This window comes from Marmota monax, unplaced genomic scaffold (assembly GCF_021218885.2).
Source record: "Marmota monax isolate L192 unplaced genomic scaffold, Marmota_monax_Labrador192_F-V1.1 WCK01_AAM20220418_F8-fsc00024, whole genome shotgun sequence".
In the NCBI taxonomy this organism is placed as follows: domain Eukaryota; kingdom Metazoa; phylum Chordata; class Mammalia; order Rodentia; family Sciuridae; genus Marmota; species Marmota monax.
In genome coordinates, this window is record NW_026695224.1 from 22767611 (window position 1) to 22790999 (window position 23389).

Here is a 23389-nt window from a genome sequence, read left to right on the forward strand (position 1 = left end):
TCAATAAGAGAAATTTGAAACCGTAGCATACCTTATTCCAATAACCAAAGGCTGGTTTTTCTGCTGAACTGAGAGCTACCCAGAGATTTCTCAGAGTTCTCCTTGTGTTTATGAGGATCTTGATGAAAGAGACGTGTTCTTCTTTATTATTTTGGATGATGGTGATTAGTGTAGTTGGGAATTAATTGGGAATTAAATTGCCCTGGGGACATCCTAATGAGTGGTGTGATAGATGAAAAATGAATGAATTGTAAAGTTGTCTGTCAAAGAAAGCTAAGTTTTAATAGCAGTTGGGAGCTGGTTAATGGAGCCTTTTGCTGCCATGAGTGGTAGCTGTGCTTTAGAGGAGCTGGCCATAGTCACTAGTTTGTTAGTTGGCTGTTGCTGTAACAAATGCCAGAGATAGTCAGCTTATAAAGATAAAAGGTTTATCTTGGCTCACAGCTTTGAAAGCTTCAGTCCACAGTCAGTTGGCCTCACACTCTTTTGGGCCTGTGGTGAGGCAGTACATCAGGGCAAGCGTACAGGGCAAAGGAAGCTGCTTATCTCACGGTGGCCAGGAAGTGAGAGGAAGAGGGAGGCCAGGGTCCCCGCATCCTTTTCATGCGTACATGCCCATATGGGCCTGAAGACTAGGCCCCACCTCTTAAAGGTTCTACCACCCAGAAGTGCCACATACTGGGGAGAAAGTCTTTTGACACACGGGCCTTTGAGGGACGTTTATCCAAACCATAGCATCAAGTCATAACAATTGACTTAATATAGCTACAATAAAGGCCAAGGGTATATAGGATCTGGATGCCGAAAACTGGGTCTGTAGGTAGAAAGAGTCACCGCCACTTTTGTGAGAATCACTTTAGCAAGAAAGGTTACAGACTGGTTTGTGAAGACCAGCATGGTGGTTGAGCCACTCTCGCACCCACCTCTTATGCCTCAGTTGGGGGTCCTGCCTGATTTCCATTCCCTGACGGCTCACTAACCCTGTTGGGATCAGCAGCAATGGCCTGAGTTAAGAGGTACCGCATTACTGACGTGGGAATGAGTTGTTCTTGGCAGCAAAGTGTGAGCAAGTGCCTTCATTCGGAGATGGTTTAGGTGGATACCAGAGGGCGAGACCTCACTGGCCAGCGGGTCTCTGTTTGTCTGGTGTTTCAGTGATAATATTTTTTGCTGATGAATTATATTTGAAAGCATTCTCTTTGCTTTTCCTGCTTTGTATTCATTTCACTTTGAATTTGTGATATTTTAATCTTGTGTTCCATTTTGAAACATTAACCCATTGATCCTTTATGATCCTTTATTACTAAATGTCCTAAAGATGTCTTACCCACTGGTTAATCATAAAGACAGAGGGATCCGTCATGTTCTTTGTCTCCATGCACCGTAGAAGATGGGCTTCGATGCTCTTAAGGTTGTTTTGTTGTTGGTTTAAGCCACTTGGAATTGGAGTTTTCTAGTCTAGTGATTTAAAATCTGGGGAGGTAGATCTTTGGAGTCAAGCAGACATGATGTGGATGGAACAAAGACAGAAAATGGAGGGGTTCATATTGGGTCAAACTGAGATCTGTTTCATTACCTTTAAAATGGGTAATGAAGGCTTGAATTGTGAAGGAGAGAAACAATTTTGCTTTTCTACCAAGTACCCATGACTCTGCAGTCCATCACACATTATCCTGGGTATTGTGGTAGATACAGAAGAAACAGAGGAATGAATCCTGGTGTTCTAGACACCTGCAGGAGAGCCACACATAATTCCTGAAGAGAATAGAGCTCTTCCCTCCAGGGACTTTATCCAGCTCCGTTAAGAAGGGCCCTTGAGTTTCCAATGTCACCACTTGTCAGATGAGGTGAGTCTTTGGAGATATCCTGTGCCTTCCTTGGGCCACGAGGTCTGTTGAGATGATGACAGTCACAAAGCTTGAGTGGATGTGGGGGGTGACAGGAAGTGTCAAGAGGGCTGTAACTAACTGCGGCTGGATAACCTCAGTAGGAGAAACCAGCATATGCAAATGAAAAAAAGGTGTAACTTCCAGTTCTATCTGCAGCTCTACTGATTTTTTTATTCTCTTAGGCCATTTATAAAATAGCTCTAGGTGTTACTAGAGATCGCTGGGTTTTGCAGAAGGTGTAAAGAGGGGTTTTGTGAAATATTCTCCTGCTTACAGTTTTATTCTCATGGTTCCTTACTTTCCGGAGGACTTTAAAGTTAGCACCCCTTGTACTGGTCTCGTTCAGCCGCTCTTAGTAGACAGGGTATTAGACTTCAGACCATGTGAATGTCTTCCCAGACATCCCTTCAGCTGAAATTAGCACAGCACATTCCACTGAGGAAGGGGTCGCTTATGGGGCATCTGGGTGTTTCCTGAGTAGCCAGGCAGCCACAGAACACCTGCATGAGGCTCTGCTTCTGCTGTTCATCCTAGGATGTGTTTTGTAATCTACGGGCTTCTCTCAGGCTGTAGTTCCTGGTGGGCTCACGTGCCAGGGTGCAGATCCCCAGTGCTAAGGTTGGTTGTGTGGAAGGAGATGGTGCCTGCTCCTTTCCGAGACTATTCCAGCCGGGTTGAGAGTGAAGACCTGCTGAGATCCTACTCAGGAAGGGATCCCCTCCCAACTGGGTGAGGTTCCTCCATCTCATAAGTTCCTCCTAGCCTCATGAATTTGTGATTTGTGGGATCCTAAAGCCCTGGCGTTCCTCTGTGGTCTGTATGAGTTTGGGCTTGCCTGTCCCCGGCTCCTCTCACCACTCCTGTGTTCTGTGATTTGCATTTCATCTTAAGAGCCTGGGATGGGAACAGGGTCTTCTTTTCTCTGAGCGTTCTAAGGACTTCCAGTTTTCACTCAGGCATCCAGCAAGTGACAGCTGAATTTCTCTTCAGAGCAATATTGATGCACTGAGGTTAAATTTAAAAAGTGGGAAAGATTTGCTGCTTCAGGTGGTTGGCATCAGAAACAAATATATGTTTGCTCCTTGTCTTACCCTCTGGGCAGTTTCTGCTTTAACTAAACACCGTGCATGTTATGTGAATGTTGCCTGGCCTTTGTACCCATTAAGGGATAGAGTGGGCTTTTTTTTTTCTTTTTCTTTTTTTCCTTTTTCTCTCTTATCCTAAAAAGAATGTCATAGTTATGGCTCCTCTCATCAGGAGAGATGGCAAAAGAGACAGCAAGCAGGAGGCTTCCTAAGCCTTCCGGAATGCATGTGCGAAGATTTCTGTGGCTTGCTAAAATGTTCACAGACTTCAGATGCTTCCGGTCTTGCTTAGTGGAGCCTGCGCTGATCTTTTCACGTGAGGTACCCTGAGTTGTGTAAATAAGAAAATCGTTTGGGGAAAAAAAAAACATCTTTTCTTTGATGAACCACTAACTTGGATTCTAATCAGTCATTAAAAAAATAAATAAATAACCTCAGCCCAACCGCATGTAAAAGGTCAAGTTTAAATATCAGTTGGGGTTTGGGGGCAGACCTCATAGCTCAAGTGTGCTATTGTATTTAGGGGGAGAGGCAGAAAATAGAAGCCGATGCTCACCTCTCTGGGTGACTGTGTGCTTCTAAGCCCTGGAGGGCAGGCAGTTCTTTCTAGGTCTTTCTCTGATGTAAATAAGAGCTTCCTGTATTCACTTACCACCAGTAAAGGTGAGCTGATCCCAGGTGATGTGGGGCAGTGATGGACTGAGAAGGAACCTGGGTGGAGACGGAGGAAGGGGTCTTTCTCAGACCCCTTTCAGGGACTGGAGGCTGACCTTGGAGTTTTCACTGCCCATATCAACCTGCTTCCTGAACATGTATTATTTTGGCTCTTTTTGAGCCCATCTGGCACAGCAAATATTTGGGAATTGGTATAGTGGGCTAGGCACTGGGTAGAGGGTCAACGAGGATAAGGCTGCCCCCTGAAAGGGAGGCCAGCTGTTATGTGGCTCTGTATGTGATCATCCACGACTGACAAAGAGAACATGATGTGGCCTAGAGTAGACCTACGTTTTTCATGGTGCAAAAGCTCAGACAAGGGAGATTGCCTAGTGGTAAGGTGGGAGAGGGACTGGCAGCATTGTCTAACAGGTAGGATATTGACTGGAGGAGCTGGTGAAGCCTAGAGATCATTCCTGAAATCTTCACTTTAGAGCTGTGTCATGCAGTACGGGGGCCACTAGCCATGCGTGGCTTTCTACATTTACATTAGTTACAATTAGGAATTCTTTTCCTTGATGGCACTAGCCACTTTGCAAGTGTTCCTTAGCCACACAAGGCTGGTGACTGTGCCTGGGACCACGTGCTTATGAAACAGTTAGTTCCTTGATTGCAGAAAGTTACGTTAGAGCTGCTTTAGATAAATCCCAGGCCCCATTGGGATTGGACATAGGCTTGGGTCATGGGTTGCAGCTGTACTGTTTTCTAGTTCTAGAGGGTCTTATGTTATACCCACTGAATGACACTGATGTCTGACTTTCCCTGGATCCTGAGAGAGGGGATGAATGGGGGTAATTCAAGAGGTGATGGTGTGCAACTTCTCCTAGGTCCTCTTTTCTTAAGGAGGGAAAACATGAAGGCTTTCACAAACCCCACAGTGTTCATAGCAGAGAGCCAAACACAGCGAGTGGACTTTGTTTTCCAGTTAGTAGCACCTTGTAACACTTGCAATGTGACCTTGCTCTCCTTGGATCCCAGTTGAGGGTGGCGGAGGGCTGGGTGGTGCCTCTGCCGTGAGCCTGGCCTCTGACTCTCTTCCTCTGTCCTTCCCACAGTGGGCGGTGAGATCCCCCTAGACATGCGGCTCGGGGGTGGGCAGCTGGTGTCCGAGGAGCTGATGAACCTGGGCGAGAGCTTCATCCAGACCAACGACCCGTCGCTGAAGCTCTTCCAGTGCGCCGTCTGCAACAAATTCACGACGGACAACCTGGACATGCTGGGGCTGCACATGAACGTGGAGCGCAGCCTCTCGGAGGACGAGTGGAAGGCCGTGATGGGGGACTCGTACCAGTGCAAGCTCTGCCGCTACAACACCCAGCTCAAGGCCAACTTCCAGCTGCACTGCAAGACAGACAAGCACGTGCAGAAGTACCAGCTGGTGGCCCACATCAAGGAGGGTGGCAAGGCCAACGAGTGGAGGCTCAAGTGCGTGGCCATCGGCAACCCTGTGCACCTCAAGTGCAACGCCTGCGACTACTACACCAACAGCTTAGAGAAACTGCGGCTGCACACGGTCAACTCCAGGCACGAGGCCAGCCTGAAGTTGTACAAGGTAAGACCGGCTCCTAGGGGCCCAGGCGCTGCTACCTCATGGAGTGTGAATGCGTGGAGACGGGGGAGCACTGGAGAGGGATGGACAGTCCCCATCAGGGTTCCGCTGGCTGCTGCATGGCACCCTGGCCCTGGAAGGGGCAGAAGGTTCCTGTCTTGGGGTACCCCATTTTGGGGGGCAGGTCTAATTTACCGCAGCCCAGCACTATCGTGTGGTGCCCCTCCTGCCCCGGCTTTCTTGACGCTTGGCTCTTCGTGCCCACCCTCCGATTCTGTGATGGATCTTTCTCCTTCAGAAGGCAGGTTTCCTGTTTTCCATTCTTCTCCCTTCTCTGTTTTTCTTTTCTGCTGGACGTGTCCCCGGGATGGTTCCTTCATTTACTCATCCAGCCAACAGGCAGACACTGAGCCCCTTCTGCATACCAGAGGTGCATACCAGGTGCTCTGAGCATGCACTCACGTCAGCGTATGCAGTAGACTCACGCACAGTCGCTGCCTTCACAAAGCGTCTGTTCTTTTTCTGGGGCGGGTGGAGAAGACTGATGAACGCAGTGAGCAAGCCCTGCGGTAGGCTGGAAGGCTGCAGATATGCTGGGAAGAGCAGGGTCAGGGAAGGAGCCCTTGGCTCTTTATTTCCCCAGCTCCTGTATTTGATGTCCCTTTCTGTTCCTTCCCCTGATCACTGTCTTTTTCTAGGCTTCCCCTGGGCCTCTTGCCCCTCCGTCCTCTGACCCCTTCCCCTTTTCCTGTCCACCCCTCCTGTCTGACCTCTCCCCCATCCTCCTCTGGACTCCATGGTCGGTAACAGAGGAGGAGGGGCCCCGGATACTGTAAATAGTCCTTTCAGTTGCAGGCAGGATTGCTCCAGACGTTTCTATTGATTTTCACTGGACTTAAAACCTCACCTTTTTCTCTAATCATCCCATAATGGCTTTAGTATGAACAATCAGGTACGAATTGCCATAAATCTCCCCGGCCTGCTTCCACACGCCCTCCACTCCCTCACGCTCTCTTTCCATTTTCCTCACTTTTATTATCAGTCTCTCCTCTTTCCTTTCACACCATTGCTTACATCCGTGGGCCAAGGAGGGTCCCGTTTCTGCTGGGACCTGATCGAGTGTGACCCCCTCCTCTCTTCTACTGTCATTTTAAATGGAGACCCCCACGTAAGGAAGCCCTTCTCATCCTTTGTCCACACAGCTCTGTGCTGGGTCAGTGACTGATTCATCTTGCCGTCACCCATTCTCAGAGTGGTGGGAGCCCTTCATACCACAGACAAGCAACCATTTTAGGGAAAGGAGAAAAAAAAAAAAGCAAGAGTGAGGAAGTGTGGGTAGAATGTTCTGGAACTGTCTGCTAACTCCAGCTGTCATGTACTGGGAAGGTCTGGACAGCACGCAGCCAACTCCCGTATCTTCAGTGAGCAAGCGTCTCACTGAACTGGCTTAGTTTTATGCCACCATTGATAGAAAAGGCTCTTTGCAGTCAGTTGAAACTGGAGATCTGACGGGCCACAGGGTGGTGTGGACATGTTCGGGAAAAGCTTACGGAAAAAAACAGTGGAAAAAAAGAATTTCCAAAGGACCCAACTGAGTAAAATTTGTACAAAGGGCTCAGTGTGGCCATTGAAGATTGTCTACAACTTTGATGAAGGGTCCTTTAGAGGTGGCACGAAGCTGGCCTCTTCCCTCCAAGGGCAAAGATTGCCGTTTAGGTTTTAAAATGTGCACGGTGAATTCTGCACGTGGCCCGAGGTTTGACTAAAAGTCGGGCCCTCGGCTTTGTTTTTGAAGGACCTGGGAACCAGAGGACTTGCTAAGAATATCCCTTTTGTCCCCCAAACCATGTCCATGGATCATACCCAGAGAGTCAGGGTGAAGTGTTTCTGGGGTGGTTAGGAAGAAGCAGTCTGATTTTTCTGAGCATCCTCCTGGGCCTTATTAGTTTCTGTCTTGTTTTTTTAAGGTGGTAGATGCTCTTGCTCAAGATATGGGGAATGAATGGGTCGAGGGGTCTTAAGTGTTGGCATGTGGGTAGAGTCTGGGAACCAGCATCCAAAGGACAGATGCCAACATAGGGTGTCCAGCTGTACATCACCAGGGTGACCAGCCCCTCAGGCTCTGGGCAGCACTTCCTACACCAGGAGCCTAAGGTCCTCAGTGTGGCCGCATCAGTCATTGGGGAATGAATGTCCCTGCTTGCTGAGGCTCTGCTGGGGGTGCAGAGCTCTCCCACTCATTTCCTGGACTACACAGACAGCATTATCATTCCAGTGCTTGCCCTGAGCCCATTTATCCCTCAGTGTGACTAAGACAAACTTCTCTTGCCACTGAGGGGGCTCCCTCTCACTGTGTTTCGTCCATCCACGAATTCGGGGTGGGGTTTGGAGGTGCTTTGAGAGTCACTTTTCCTCTAGGCCCTGGTGTGGCCTGTAGTAAATGGAGATTGATTACATGTTATTTTTCCTCTTGCTAATGTAATCCATTAGCCCGGCACATGCATAATCAGTTTAGAGCCCAGTTAACTGGATGTAATCGAGTTCTTTACTGTCTGCTAGAGAAACCGCTCCAGATGCGCTGACCCCGGGAGGGCACCGGGCTTCTTCTCACTCACAGCCTGCCTTACTTGTCCCTGCTGGGCTTCCCACCCCACCCTATCCTGGCTTCCTGGCTAATTATTTATGATCGGCCAGGGAGATTCCCCCCCAAAGTTGCTTTTTTTGCTGCACCCACTAAAGTGGCCTCCCTGCGGGTCCCCTGCCCTCTCCCATTCAGCAGAGGCTTTATCCCCCTCCTCTTCCTCATATTGGAGGAAACAGAGCCGTGGCCTCAGGAGATAAAAGCAGTGACGTGGCTTTCTGATTTACCATTTGAACTCATACCAGTGCTGGGGTCATTGCCCTTGATGTCATAAATGCTGGTACCCGTGGAACATCTCGCATCTGTAAACCTAACATCTGAGATACTCCAAAGCATGAGAGTTTTTGAGCACCAACCTCATGCCACAGGTGGAAAACCCCACACCTGTCCTCTCATGTGATATATCACATGAGAACACAGGTGCACTAAAATACTGTACAAAATTCCCTTAAGGATATACGTAAAAGGTGTGTATGAAACATAAATGAATTTTTTTCTTTTAGATCTGGGCCCCATCCCTAAAATATATGCAAATATTATGTATATGCACCTATCTCCAAATCATCATGTATGTGAAAATATTCCAAAGTCGGAGAAAATCCCAAGTCCAGAAACACTTCTGGTTCCGGAGCATTTGATCCCAAATGCTGCTATGTCAGGACTGAACTTTCTGAAAGCCCGGGATGATTTCTAATCCAGACGCAAGAAAGGGTTGGGCTAATCGCGGAAGCCTGGCGATACTATCCCTGTTGCCTGGAATTGTCTAGTTTTGATTACTGTGTGATGCCAGTGTTTAAATGAGATTAATATTCACTGTATTCTTCTTTCCGCCTCCTAGAGGTAGAGCAGAGAGGGGGAAGGCTGGAGAGCCCAGGGCATCAGATGGAAGCTCTGTTTCATTCCTCTGGACCCCCAGGGGACTTCTGCAGAGTGTTCATGATGGAATTCCTTGGGCTTTTTTTTTTTTTTTTTTTTTTTTTGGTCTTAAACAGTGGCTGGCACTCATCCAGCCCCTCATGGTCATGTATCTGTGTCCTAACACTCACCATTGTGGGGTCCTCTGCCAGAGCCTGCAGCAGAGCTGGGAGGTTGGGCTCTTGGTCTCTGTGCTTAGTGACTCCGCTGGACTGGAAGTGTGCTGGGGAGAGGGTCCTTGGCTCTCCACCAGTGCCCAGCTCCAAGACCTCAGTTCCACCTTTTTCGGCTTTTACATGTGAATACCTCACTCCCCTCCCCACCCGCTTCATCCCCATGGAGATGTGGGGTGCCCCTGCTCATCCTAATGAGGACAGCGGCCAGTACTGACCTAAAGGCCTGTGGTGTGGGGCAGTTGCTGAGGCTCTCCCGTGCTTATTCTGCCTCCCAGTCCACGGGGCATGGATGGCGCCCTCTGCAATTTATAGTCTTTTCTTCTTGGGGGAGGACGGGGACAGGAGGGCAGTTGGGAACCCGTGCACACCTGCCGGCTCTCAGAGTCTAGTTTTCACTTGGCTGGCTGGCTTCACCTGAGGGTCCTGGGAGGGGCAATCCATCAACTTCAGCAGGTAGATTAAGACCCCCACCAGAATCCATTACCCAGACAGTTCCCAGCTGAGGCCCGGTGGTTTGGGCCAAGACCCAAGGTTTCGTGCTAATCTTAAATTACAACCAGAGAGGCTCGTCTACCATGGCTGTGTGTCTGGGCCGCCTGTGAGCTGCCCTGGGCCAGCAAGGCACGCAGGAGATGAGAAGCCAGTGTCTAAGCCACCTTTACTGGGCGGGAAGTAGGCCGTAGGGTTAAGGCATGTTGTAGACACACACACACACACACACACACACACACACACACACACACACACACACACACACACACACCCAGCAGCCGTGGGCTTCTACTCTTGACGTCCCCTGAGGAGTATGTGGTGTGGAAGGACACGAGAGACTCTCCATCGGGCTCTGTGTTCTCACTTCTTCCCCAGATGCACGAGAAACTCACTGGGGCTCACTCTCCCAGTAGAGCCAAAATACCACTGTGTGGCGGACGGACAAACCAGAGGACAGAAGCCATCAAATGATGCCTTGGTTTGAAATCTCCATTCTCCATCCCGTTCCTGGGTACAGTGGGAGAAGGGGGTGGGTCTTGAGGAGACAGCTGCACCCTCGAGGCCCACAGGCAGCCACTGGTGACCTTTGTCTTGCTCTGACAGCAAAGAGCACAGATCCTCCGGGGCACCCCCCCCACCACCACCACGTGGCCGCGTGTTCCCCGTGCTGGTCCCATGGTGATTCCAGAGCCAGTTCCCTCCACCCTTGTTCTGTCCTTAGGTGGACTTCTTTGTCGTTAAGTGAGCACCTCGGCTGCCTTCTCCTGCACCTTGGAGCCTTCCTGAGGTGGTTTAGAAGGTGTGAAGGGCTCCATGTTTGGGCTGGTTTTAGCACATTTAGCCTTCCTGCCCTCCGTCTCCGGAGTCTGAAGTTCATTTCCCTTCCTGGATCCCCAAGGCTGGCGGGAAGTGGGGCTCCTTGCCTGGGCTGGGACACTACTCCAGGGCCCCCAGCACAGGCTGGCTGTGGCAGTTCTTCCGGCTACCAGTCCTCTTGAGGGGCGCTCTAGGAAAGTTGCAAGGCCAGGCGTCCTTGGCGGGGGCAGGCTCATGCTGGGACCAGGTCACTCTTGCACCCCTGTAGGAGCGTCTGCTCAGCTTATGGCCAGGTGCACGCAGTGGAGGGTTGGCCTCTCACTGGGGAGACGTGTTCCTCCTCCGTTGGAATCCCCTGGCCAGCCTTCATGCATACCACTGGTGGCTTTAGCCTCATGCTGGGCCCGGGTCCCTCTGTGATGGCATCGTCCACACCCTCACATCAGGACAGTCGGGGTCAGGCCAGTGTTACCTGCTGTCTCCTCACTGAGACTTCACATAATAGAATTGAAATTGTATTAGATGTGTCTGGTTTTTTTTTTTTTTTTTTTTTTTTTTTTTTAGTCCAGTGCTTAATACTCCACTTGTTGAAAAACCAGTTTTACAACCATTAACCTAAGACTTTTTTTCTAAATGCAAAGTTTGTTTTCCTCCCTCCTTCTCTTCCCCCAGTCCTTCCCAGGGATAGGACAGGAGGTGTCAGACCCTGATAAAATATTGCTGCACTCTTAATTATTCCTTACGAGGTCCACACCCCATGTTTGCCTCAAGTGTAGGCTAGAAATAAAATGGAGATTGCTTGTTTTTTATGGTAGAAGTAATATGAGTAGTGTGTGCTCACTGTAAGAAAAGTTGTGAAACCTCCGGCTGGATGAGGGAAAATGACTCCCAGCCTAATCGTATCACACAGTGACAATTTTATTTCCTTAATTTTGTATGTGACATAGGTGTTTTACAAAACTGGAATGATATTGTGTGTTAACAGTATCATCCCTGAGCCCCCTTTTAAAAATATAAGTATTTTAAAGTAATATTTAGCTGTTGATGAACATTTATTTTATTTATATTTAAATACTGAGATTCCAACCCAGTGTTTCACGCATGCTAGGCAAGCGCTCTACTGCCGAGCCACAATCCCAGCCCCTCTTTAAGTATTTTTTAAAGACCTTTTAAAGTGAAAGTCTTTTTTTGTACTCCCCAATTTCACTCTCCAGAAGCAAACCACTGTTGTGTTTAGTTTCTATCCTTCTGGACTCAGAAGGTGCTTCTGCAGATAGAAGTGGGTATGCATTTGTGTGTATGTACATGCGTGCGCGACACACACACACACTGTTCACTGAAAACTCTAGATGTAGGCGTGTGCTGTGCATTCAACTTGCTTTTTCCATGTAACTTTTTGTCATGAAAATCATTTCAGGTCAATAATACAGACCTAGGTTATTGTTTTTGATGCCTATGTAATATTCCAGTGGTCCTTAAGAAAGGTAACCACCCATCCTGTATAAATGAGATGCACCGCTAAAAAGTTTGAAAAATATTGTTGGGTAATGTATCCCCCGCTTCTTTGCTTAGCCATAGCCAGAAACTCCTCCAATGAACTGTATTTTTCTACATTTTTTTTTGTTTGTTTTAAAAAAGGTGACTGTTTCTGCCCCTCCCTGTAGGCAGTGCTCAACTCCCACAGTGCCCAGTGCCATGGTATTTTTTTCTCTTTTCATTGTGAGGTTGATGAGATTATTCTAGCAAGAGACTGTAATCATGGATCGGTGAGCACTTTTGCACAAACTCTAGGTCATTTGCACCCCTCGGGGGGCTTTCCTGCTGTGGCCCTGTCAGTTGTCACAGTGGACTGAGGAGAGCCTTGGTCATCTGGGCCGGCCGTCTTCGGTTGCTTGTGGATCTCTCTGAGCCTCCCATCCTCTCCAGCCTTGCCTGCGGCCCATCTCCACATTCAGAAACTTTCCATTTGTCCGATGTCCACCTTGTCCATCCTTCTTTGTGGTGCCAACACGTTCCCTTCCCAGGGAGGCTTTCCCTTGGCTCCAGTTACAGCATAATAAAAACGAGCGCCCCCACCTCCCCAGCCTTGATGGCGCTCCAGGCGCTGTGCTACCTGTTTCTGGGAACTGCTTTCGTCTTTCCTTGTGTTCCGTATTTTCAGTGGGAGACGGAGACACAGAGGGGGTTCCAGGTCACGAGCCATCGAGCGTGACCATAGAGCTCAGGCACGGGTATCTCTTCAGTCCTTCCCCCCGTCCCCCTCATATTTTTTATCCACGAGCAGTGGATCTTACATGTGGTGCACTGTAGGCTATTTTGTGTACTGTGAGGCTTAGAGCCCTGTCTTCTTTCCGGTCGGACGGCTAGTTATCCAACAGTTCCTTTCCTAGACGACGAGAAAAGCTGTGTGTTTATTTTGCCCTCCATTTTCTACATCGTCTTTGGAGCACGGTGGGTCTAGATCAGTGGAGGGTCTCTGTGGGGCAGTGCGTGTCAGAGGCCTGGGGCATCAGAAGGGGCACAGAGGCCCGGTTCTCTTTTCAGTCTCTTTGCAGTCTCACGGATGAAACGTCACCCTCTCCCCTTTTCCAGTTTCCCTCCGGCACATTCCCGGAGGGGACATTTCTTGGATTCATAGCCTTCATCCGACACTCTGGGACGAGGGACTTTTCCAAGAGCAGCAGGGGCTCAGGTGAGGGACTGAGGTGTTTTATGGTACCTCAGAACTCATTTTGTTCCATCATCCCAGATGGGGAACACCTATAAAAAACTTTAAATGGAGCAACAAATAAACCACTTGCGTTCACTTCGGAGCAATCATTGCATTTGCAGAATTGAAAACTTGGCACTTAATGAGTTTTAATGGGGACTGTGATCTCACCATTTGTCTTTAAAAGGGGGGAGCAAATTCTGAAGGTCATGGGCATTCTCTGTGTGCAGAAGTCTGTATTCAGGTGGCTTTCATGACTGCACATTTCCACGTGAGTGGTTTTCAGGTGCTGGCTACAAAAGAGGCATCTAGTTTCAGAAACTCTGATAACTATCGCTTTGTCAGAATAGTTGAAATCCCCGCCCCCCATCCTCGAGATAAAAAGCCCTAAACTTCTTGTGAGAGACACATCTCCCGCTTTCAGGCTCCCCCACCTCCCACTCCCAGATGGAATTCTTTGCACCAGTGACATCTGCCTTCTCGGGTGGTCCGTAACCCTTAAAAGAATTTTTGCTGCAAATATCCATCACCCTGTACTCCAGAATCACACCCCGAGATGCGGTTGTTTGGGGGGGGACCCAGGCCAGCAGGAGAGCCTGCACGGCAGGTGCCACGGCGTGGAGCAAAGGTGTGAACTTAATTTGGAATCCTTTGAATTTGTTGAAGACTTGGACTCCGAGGGCAAATTTGAATACATAGTTCCAACAGGTGTTTCTGGTGTTTTGTTTTGAAAGGGAAATTGTAAGGGAACAATTAGGCATTGTCAGGAACATTGTCAGGAAAAGGCAAGAGTTTTTAAATAATTACATAATACACCTGAACCATGTTCTTTATTCTGTTTTAAACAGAACTCGAAACGATAAATACTGTTTTAAGTGTAGGTTGGGAAAGGCTGTTCCTAGAGAGCCGTTTTGGTGTGTGCTTTAACAAAATTAGATCTCCCGCACTTTTATGTTTTTGCAAGCAACCAGGAGGTTAGATGAAAGTTCAGACATTTCAATGACAGAAATTCTGTCCCACTGGGGTGCGATGGTGCACATCTGTGTTCCCAGCAATAGGAGGCTGAGGCAGGAGGATTGCAGGTTTGAGGATAGCCGGGGCAGTTTAGCAAGGTCCTGTCTCAGGCTGGGGGATGTAGCTCAGTGGTAGGGCACCCCTGGGTTCAATCCCCAATTAAAAACAAAATTTCTGTCCCTTGTAGAAACGCTGGAAGTCATTGAAGCCAGCAATGTTAGAGTAGTGACCCTTGAGTGGCAGCAGCCTCAGGGTACAGTTGCCAAACACAGCAAAAACATGGGACACCCAGTTCAACCCAAATTTCAGATGAAGGAGTTATTTTTTGGTGTAAGTGTGTCCCATAAAACACTCTCGTACGTACTTATCTGAAATTCTTCATTTCACTGGGCATCCTGTATTTTATTTGGCAAATCTACCTCAGGATGGTGAAGAAATTCTTTCATGGTGACCTGCTAGCAGCCTCTACAGGAGCCAGAAGAAAAATAAGTGGCTTCCTTGTTTGTAGAAACCTCCTTTTTTTTTTTTTTTCTCCCTCAGCAGTTCCCAACAAAAGAAGAAAATTACAAATGCCTCTGATGATGATTTCCAGTGTTGGTTATTTAGAGGAAAGTGTCATATCAGATTTTCACATTTTCTACATTAAATACTTTTTCCTTTCATGAAATCAGAAAATTTCTTCGGAGCTGTGTTAAAATCTACTTTCCAATACTCTCCCCTCCACCCCCACCACCCGCCATTATTTTCTTTTATTGAGATGCTTTTCCGTCGCCCACCGGGGCGCGGTCAGGATGCCCCACTGCAGCCTGCACACTGCCCTGGCTCACGCGGGGCCACCTTGAGCCTCCTCCTGCAGTTGTGTTCTGGATGCAGAAGTGCCTGGTTCTTGTCCACGGCTAACCCCAGCACCCGTGGTCTATGGGTCACTAAGAGGAAATGCAGAGAGCGGGTTGGAGTTGGGACTCACGGTCGGGAATGATTAGGAACCTTCTCTAGGGCCCCCATCCTCGCCCTGGAGAAGGCAAACTTGTTAGAAGGTTAGAAATGTTTATCTACTGATCGTGTTTGATTTGTAACTGTTAACGAGCAGGGCAAGTTCCCAGACTCAGGACGAAGCCTCCGGAGCACATCTGGTCTCTTAGGTCAACATTTGTCTCAGCGTTTTCCGTGCCGGGACAGCCTGTGCCCGGGAACTGCAGAGGCAACACGCGGCCTGCTGTCCCTTTTGCATCCGCCGGCTCTCTCCGGCAGCAGGCTTCCCCCGGGGGACCGCTGGGCCTTTGTAACCACTTCCAAGCTGACCTCTGTGGCCTCCTTGGGGTGACACCTGTCATATCAGGCAGTGCCTGTCTTCCGGTCCCTCAGCCTTCGGCAAAAGGTTGAGCAAAGGGACTGGTGGTTCTGTGATGGAAGGTTCCCTGCACCTGCTGCCCGGATCAGCTCTCCTCCTGCTGGTGGAGCCCCAGCCTCGGGGACCCAGGTGAACTGGACCCGGAATTTCCTTAGTGATTCCCCAGAGGGGCCTCTGGGAGATAAATGAGGAGGGAATTTCTTCCTCCAGGTGGACACCACTTACTGAGCTCGGGTTCTGTGCTGAGGACCAGAGCAGGATTTTGTGCAGATCTGTAGCCTGGTCTTTTACAACCTGTTGTGTTTGGGGGGCGCTCCGTTAGCAGCATGTTCTGAGAGTGCATTTCGCCTCCAGTGTCCACACTGTGCCGTGGGTTCCCCAGGCCCTGCTCACTGTCTGCTCCCTGTCCTTGTCTCTCTTCCTTCAGGTTCCTTGTCCCATCCTAAGAGTGTGGCCAACAGGGGAGGCAGGCGGGTCTCACACAAGCTTCTGCAGTAGGAAAGATGATGTCCCTCAAAGCTAGGAAGGAAGTCTCACCTGTGGGACTGGAACTTTCCTTCCGGTGCCTCTTTACTTCCTTTAAACCTTCTCCAGCCCAAGAGCTGGAAACATGGCCCCACCAGCTGCAGAATGGGGAGGCTGTGGTCCTCAGATTGGGAAGGAGAACGGAATCACAAATGGCTTCAAGGCCTGTCGCTTTATGAACCGCTGATGTTGTGGGCGCAGGAAGGGTCTCTGACAGCACCCGATGGTTTCCCTCTGTGGAGGGTGCACTGGACCTAGGGGCGGGGGCTCCCACAGGCTCGCTCCAGCCAAGTCTCCCCCTCCCTGATGGCTCTGTGCCTTCACAGTCCGTTTCCCTGCTGCTACCATCTCCCTTCTTTTCTAAAATAAAGACAGAGGGAGTTTGGGAGCATTCCTTGGCTGCTCTACCCGGCCACGCCAAGTGGCGCTGGTCCCAGGACTGCGATTTCCTCGCTGTCCTAGACATTAGTCAGAGAGTGTGACTCTGAAGCCAGCTGGGTTGAGGAGGCACCGAGGGAGTGGCTTGGCCGGGCCCCTGTTGGCGTGTGTGTGTTCACTTTCTGCTCCTCAGATAAGATTTTTTTTTTTTTTTTGATGATATTTTCGCCCACACTTGGTCCCCATTAGTGATGGCTGCAGCCGTCCGCATAGGAAAACCAAATGGTCCCTCCGGAGACGGGAGTCCTGACCCCTGTCCAGCCGCGTTGTGTCCTCCTTGGAACCCAGGCCCTGAGCGCTCCCTTTCTGTTCTCTTGCTGCCGTAACTCAGCGCTCCGGGCCTTGGGGGCTTGGGCTCAGGCACCTGCAGGTTCGCACAGAGGCAGCTGGTCTGTGAGTCCTTCCTCTGCGGATGACTTTCCCTCCTTGGCGTTCCAGCTCCCACAGCACCCCAAAAGTTCTCCAGAAACCCTTCCCTCCTCCCCACCCCCCCACCTCCCCACCTCCCCACACGCCGGCACATTTTTCTTCTGCTCAGGCCCCCTCTTCCCTCCACTCTGAGTGTGGCATTTGGAGTGAAATCTCACCTGGGGAGGTTTCAGACAGCAGCAACAAAGCCTGGGTCCACCGAGGGGAGACTAATTACACAGCTAATTAATCCAACAGATGTCACTTTAAGTGCTCATTTCTTTGTGATTTGGTTGCACGTGTCCCACGCTGCTGAGATAGGCCTTGGGCCCTGGTGGAGAATGTCTTTTGATCAGACTTTAAGGAAGAGCACATTTCCTGCCCACGGGCTCCAGCGCCCTGTCCCCCCTGGCTCTCCCGGAAGCGCTCTCCGGCCCCCACAGCCAGTTTCTCTGCCCTGAACGCGGGTTACACTCTCCTGCAGGGGTCTGGCTTTTGCCTCCATTGCTTAGAGGGCTTCTCTGCCCAGTTTGTCTGGAGCCTTGTCAAGATTGTGGCTGCTTTCAGCCCCCAGGGGATCTCTGAGGAACGGGCCCTGGTGGATATCGTTGGGGTGTCCCAGTTTCCCTTGCTTTTTTCGTCCTTCCTGGAGCAAGTTTGTTTTCAAGGAAAGTGGCTGAGGAGTGTCTGAAAGGTGCCCTTTGATAGCAGCTGGTTAAGATCAACAGGACACCAGCAATTTGTTATTGACACTGAACCGCTCATCCTGGGACAGAAAGGTTTGGGGAGGTAGAGAGGGTCTCCATGTTCGGTGGTAAGAAGGAGGGACAGGTGCTGTCCTCTGCAGCTGGCCTGGGGCAGTTGGGGGTATAGGCTTGACCATGGACCTGAAGTAGGCAGCCTGCCCCCTGCGGAAGTCAGCTGGTCCTCGGTGGGGGACCCGGCCCCTGCCCAAGGGCACACCAGCTGAGATCTCTGTGGCTGACAGCGCCTCACATACCCGCCCTAGAAGTGGACTCACCAAGATGTCCCTCTCAATTGCCAGATCTAGAAGTGACACACTTCAGCACAGTGCAGAGGCGGTCACCAGTGGCCTCTGCACTACCCAGTCCACCATCCATGGTCCAGTTTCACGTGACCTTCAGCAGCCTTTTCCCCTGGGCCCCTCTCCTGCTCCTGCTGGTTTCTCTCCTGTTCCTTGACGGACACTGTTAGGAGGCTGAAGCTTGACCCAGATCCCTTCTCGTTCCTGTCTGTGACTGTCCCTCAGTGTCTCATTCAGTCCACTGTTTGTAAACACTGGTTACCTCCTGATAACAGCCGAGTCCTTGTCTCCAGCCCTCACCTCTCCCTGTATCCAGCTCCCTACTAGACGCTGCATTTGAATGTCTGATTATTTGACTCCTTGGCTTATCATAGCCTGGGGAGAACTCTTAATGACCAAAACCCCAAAGGTCCCTTTCTCCTGGGCTCCCCACCTCCAGCCTAGCATTTGCTGGGACCCCAAAGCTGGGACTTATCTGTGGGCCTCTTTTTCTTTGACTTCCCGGCAGCCACTCCATGAACATGTCCTATTGGCTGGGCCTTTAGAACATGTGTGTACTACCCTCCCACGTGACCCTGACTGCCTCTCCCTGCCCTCAGTCTCCCTGCTTTACTCTTGCCCCTGACAACCCACTCTCCGTGGAGTGATTCTGTGAAGAGGAACATCGGGTCATATGATGCCCTTGTAAACACTCAAGAATGGCTTTTCATCCCCTTTATGATAAAAGCCCCAAGCCATGCTGACCTTATAGCACTGACCCCTTTGTCTACTACTCTTTAGCCACACTGGCTTCCTAGTATGTGCCTGCCATGGGGCCTTTGCACCTGCTGTTCCACTATCTGGAATCTATTTCCCTGACCTTGACATTCAGCTTAGGTTAAATGCCCGGTCCTCAGAAAAGCTTCCCTTAACCACCAGTCTCAAGAAACTGCACCATCTTTTCACGTGAGTTTATTTCTCCACATTGACATTGACTATTTATTTTCCTTGTTGGTTCATTTATTTATTGGTCTCCCAAGATGGCAGGAACCGTGGCCACCCTTGTTAATAGCCATGTCCTTAATTCTTGGCACATTGTCTGACACCAGCCCAATAAATATTTATTGAGTGACAAAGTGTCAGCAGAATATGCCCCAGGTTTCTTCTGGATCCTAGATCTGGTATACCAACCCCGTCTCAGTGCTTGGCTTTCACAATTCAGTGTCCCAGAAGCATGTGATGGGAGAACCGGGATGTTATGTGTGGACGGGGCATTCTAGGCATGCCTGAAACCACGTCTTCATTGTTGGTTTTGCATAGAGCTTCATTCTCACATTGACCAGCAAGGAACAGCCATGCACGATTGAGCTGCTTACATCAAAGCACTTTTGAGAATTCCCCTGTGCAGCCGACCTTGTCGTCAGGGTTGTCCTCATCTCTTCAGCACCCGCAGGGTGACCCTGCCCCTCTTAGCTCATCCTGTGGTCCACGGTTTTCGTGGGAGGTCTTTGCTGCTGGGGGACCTTTCACAACAGGATCTGTTTGTTCTCATCCAACTTTTTACCCTTCCCAACGTCTTGCAGATATCATGTAGATGGCCAACGAGTGTCACCTGAAGATTTTCTTTCAAAAGGTTGATCTTGAAACTGGAAATTTTAAAGATTGGGGTCTCAGCCCTGAGATGCCTTTTTCTATGTGCTTTCTTAGAATTTCCTCTGCCTGTTCCTTCTCTCCTCCCTCAGCAAGTGAACATGTCTCAATGACCCTTACTGAGTCCCAGACCTGGTGGTCCCCCTCCCACCGAGAGCCAACTTCTTGGGGTCAGAACACATTCCTAGTAACAGAGAGTCCACCTCTCTCCTCCTGCCCCACATTCAAGCCACGTGCCTTTGAGCAGCTTCGGAGGGTAAGATAATGTACAAGCTTCTTTAGGGATGGCGATTTTTAAACTTTGTCTTATGCCCTCCGAAAAGAAATACACCTTACATTGATCACCTAGCACATGCGTAGAGATGTTTTGTGTGCATAATTGAAACAAACTTTGTACAGAGTAATTTGTTCCCCCCTCTATGTGCTCTCGCGGGTACTTTCTATTCTCTCCTATTTTATAAGTTGATTTCATGATCTACAAGTGCAGCGACTCACAAGGCAGGGAGCTTTACAAAAATATGCGTGCCCAGCCCAGGCCCAGCCCTGGAAGGTTTTGGTTTCATTTTCTGTGGGACTTGGAGAACCTCTGCGCTGATGGGTCAAGATCCAGTTTGGAAGACATTGCTAGAGGGGCTGGGGATGATGCAGCCGAGCCTCTGGAAAGCTTGCTGGCATGTGCAAGCCCTGGGTTGGATCCCCGCAAAGAAAGAAAGAAAAAAGTTAGGCGAAGAACAGGAATTGATCTTTCAGTAAGAGCCGTGAAACATAAACATGAGAGCTGTCCACATCTGCAGGAGGTGGAGGGAGGGAGAAATGACACCCAGTTGGCTAGATCAAAAGAGGGGCTGGGAAGCCAGAGTTTGAGCAGGATTTGAAAGAGAGAGTAATTACACAGAAGGACGAGCCAGGCAGAGGACAAAGACACGTTCATGCCCCACACCCCGAACCCAAAGCCGGCATACTAGATGCAGTGGCTGGGGCTTCCTCTCATGCATGTGTGGTTACTAGAACTTTTTAAAAGAAAATCACGAGCTAAACGTTTCATAATAGCAAAGCTCCGAAGTTGGGGCCCTTTTAGTGTTTGGCTAGTAAGGACATCTGCTCGAGTGATCTGTTAAAATAATAAAGATACTCCAAAAAAACGAAGACGCAGTCAACAAGCTATTCAACTGTAGCGAATGCCGTGCATACCGAGACATTTGGACAAAGGGGTAGCGGGTGCCCGCGGCTGTGCTTTAATTTGGAATACGTCAACAATGTAAGGTATATCAGTAGCTAGAAAAGGGAGATGGCTAGGCAGGCAGTGAGGAATTCATTCTGGCATCTGGGATGTGTCAGTTTATCTACTGTGTGGTTTTTATTTATTTTTTTAAATTGTATCTGCAATGGAAAACTTCCATAAAATAACGTGGAGATAAAATACCAAAACCTGATGGTTAGGTGTTCTTCCACCCCTGAACAGTACCATATAGAAGCTTTGTGTTTGATGAGAGGTTTCCCCTCTTTCTTGCTGCTCCCTGCCACTCTGTGGACAGAGCAGTGCTGAAGATCTCTTGTGTTCCTGAAGACGGGGCTCAGGTGAGCTATACCTGGTTTTCGGTTTGTTTTTTTTTTTTTTTGGCAAATGTTTTACTGGCTGGCAGAAACGCACCCAATTAAGACTCTCAAACTACTGCCAGACGAGCCGCGGAGGGCTAAGTGGCTCTTGGCATCGAGGGGTATTTGGATGTCTAAGCCTCAATTCTCACTTGAGTCTAATTTTGGTCACATAATGGAAATATGGGTATGTTGGTGTTTGGGGGGAAATTCTGTTTTGTTTTTGCTCCCTCTTGTTAAATAAATGGCAGTAGAAGTCTCTTGGCTAGTTCAAAAGGATGCCCTAGGTGTCAGGCACTTGAGGAGTTGGACACAGAGTAGAAAACAGTAGTATAGGATGCCCAAGCGTGCCATGGGAAACCCAGGTGGCTCTTGGGGTTTTAAAGAGGGAGAAATTCCCTGGAATCAGACTCTCCAGGATTTATGTGATTTAGTCTCTCCCCGTTTGTCATATTTAAAACAGGCTAGTAGAATTACCTACCTGATAGGATTGTTGAATGGGTTAGATGAGGTAATATATGTGATGTACCTACATTATAATCAGCATTTAGCACAAATACTGTGTTATTCTTTAAGAACACCCCTCTTCTTCATCAGATTTTCCACTGTCTGTGCAGACCACATACCTGTTGTTATTTTATAACTTGGTTTTCATTGGCCTTAAACTTGACATGCTGTTGGTTTGTAGGACAGAAAGTCCAGTGGATTGTTTTGGGTGGGTATCAGAGAGAAGGAATTTCCCATAAGAGAAATGTGGCCCATGTTTAGTGAAATGACTTTGAGCAAACAATTTAACCTCTGCCCCGTGTGAGGGATGAGGAGCTTGGACTCATAACTATAAGAGTATATGTTTGTGGGACTTAAAGAGGCAGGGGATACCCCCATCTCATGTCCTAAGCAATAGAGTGAGACATGACCTAGTGGAGTGCTTAAAAAACAAGGAAGTTGTCGTCCAGTCCAGCTGGATTGTGGCTACTGCCCACTCAACCCTTTCTTCAAGAAGTACCGGCCACCTCTTCAGTTGTGGGAAGTCAGCCATGACGTTACTTTTTTTACTTTTATAACATTGTCCTGCATAACCTGGGAGTCAGTATTTTATGTAGTTGTTCTTTTTTGCTGTGTTATTTTTGTAATTTTATGTTTGTTTTAATATTTATTTTTTAGTTGTAGACACAATACCTTTATTTTATTTATTTATTTATATGTGGTGCTGAGGATTGAACCCAGGGCTCGCACATGCTAGGCGAGCGCTCTACTGCTGAGTCACAGGTCCAGCCCTTCTGTGTTTTTTTGTTTTGTTTTGTGGTGCTGGGGATTGAACCCAGGGCCTTGTGCACGCGAGGCAGGCACTCCACCAACTGAGCTGTATCCCCAGCCCCGGGTGTTCTTTTTTTTTTAATTTTATTTTTGAGCAGAACTTCCTGGAAAGCTTCCTAATTTCCTTTGTGTGACCAAAAGTAGCTACAAGTGAGAACTTAGACTGGGAAATTGATTTAGAGTACACAGTCCATGCAGAGAGAACTGTATTATTTGTCTCTTTTCCATTCCCGTGCATCTGTCTCATTCTTTCTGATTAAAGCTAATGCATATTCACCCTAAAAAACAAAACTGAACATGGGGCAAAAAAATAAATATAAAAAACACAACACCAAAGCTGCAATCCAGACACACACACACACACACCATAGAGGGCAAAAACTGGAAAAAAGAAAGTTGAATTCTAGTTCAATTTGAATGCTTTTAACATTGTTTTTCTTTTTGTTTGCATATATTTTGTAACCTTGGCCATGCCACAGAATATTGTAAAGGGGGACAGCCTCTGGACACATGCAAAGCCTTAGCGGCCACTCCAAAGCTGCCATCCCCACCTTGCAGAAGTGAATCTGTTCATATTGAAAGGCACAGTGCAGTGACATGGATGACTTAACACTGCCTTAGGAGTCTTCCTTGAATGTGTACATCTGTGTTCCTGCTTGCGACCGTACCACCCCAGTCTCCATTCGCTGTAGGGAGCACCTGCAGTCAAGTATGCAAAACTGTTTCCATGGCAACCCTTGTGATCCATACATTTTAAATACTCCAAAACTTTTCTTCAGCTGAACCTTTTTTTTCTCCCCTTCCCACTGTGCATCCCTCCTTTTCCCTATTTGTACCTTGGATGTTAATCTCCTTGGCTACTCAAGTTATGGACATTTTCTCTCTAGCCCCACCTCTTACGAAAGCTGATGTGTGTGTGTGTGTGTGTGTGTGTGTTTTCTCCTTTTAATGAAATACATGGATCTCTGGTTCTAGCTCTGAGTCAACAAGTGGGAGGAGATGCCTCCCTTCTTGATTCCAGAGAAGCTAAACTCACTGCGAAAGAATCATCTTTGACATCTGAAACTATGTGCAAAGTA

The 23389-nt window shown here is 48.8% G+C and overlaps 1 protein-coding gene across 5 annotated transcripts in view; it reads left to right on the top strand.

The window, feature by feature from the left end:
- Positions 1-23389, top strand: part of Zfhx3 (zinc finger homeobox 3) — a 241462-nt gene that overhangs the window by 88799 nt on the left and 129274 nt on the right. For all 5 annotated transcript variants that reach the window (XM_058575900.1, XM_058575897.1, XM_046434352.2 and 2 more), the window contains one exon: positions 4744-5240. In XM_058575900.1, coding sequence (XP_058431883.1) covers positions 4767-5240 — 474 coding nt within the window. In that variant the 5' untranslated portion in view covers positions 4744-4766. The remainder of the gene's footprint in view (positions 1-4743; positions 5241-23389) is intronic.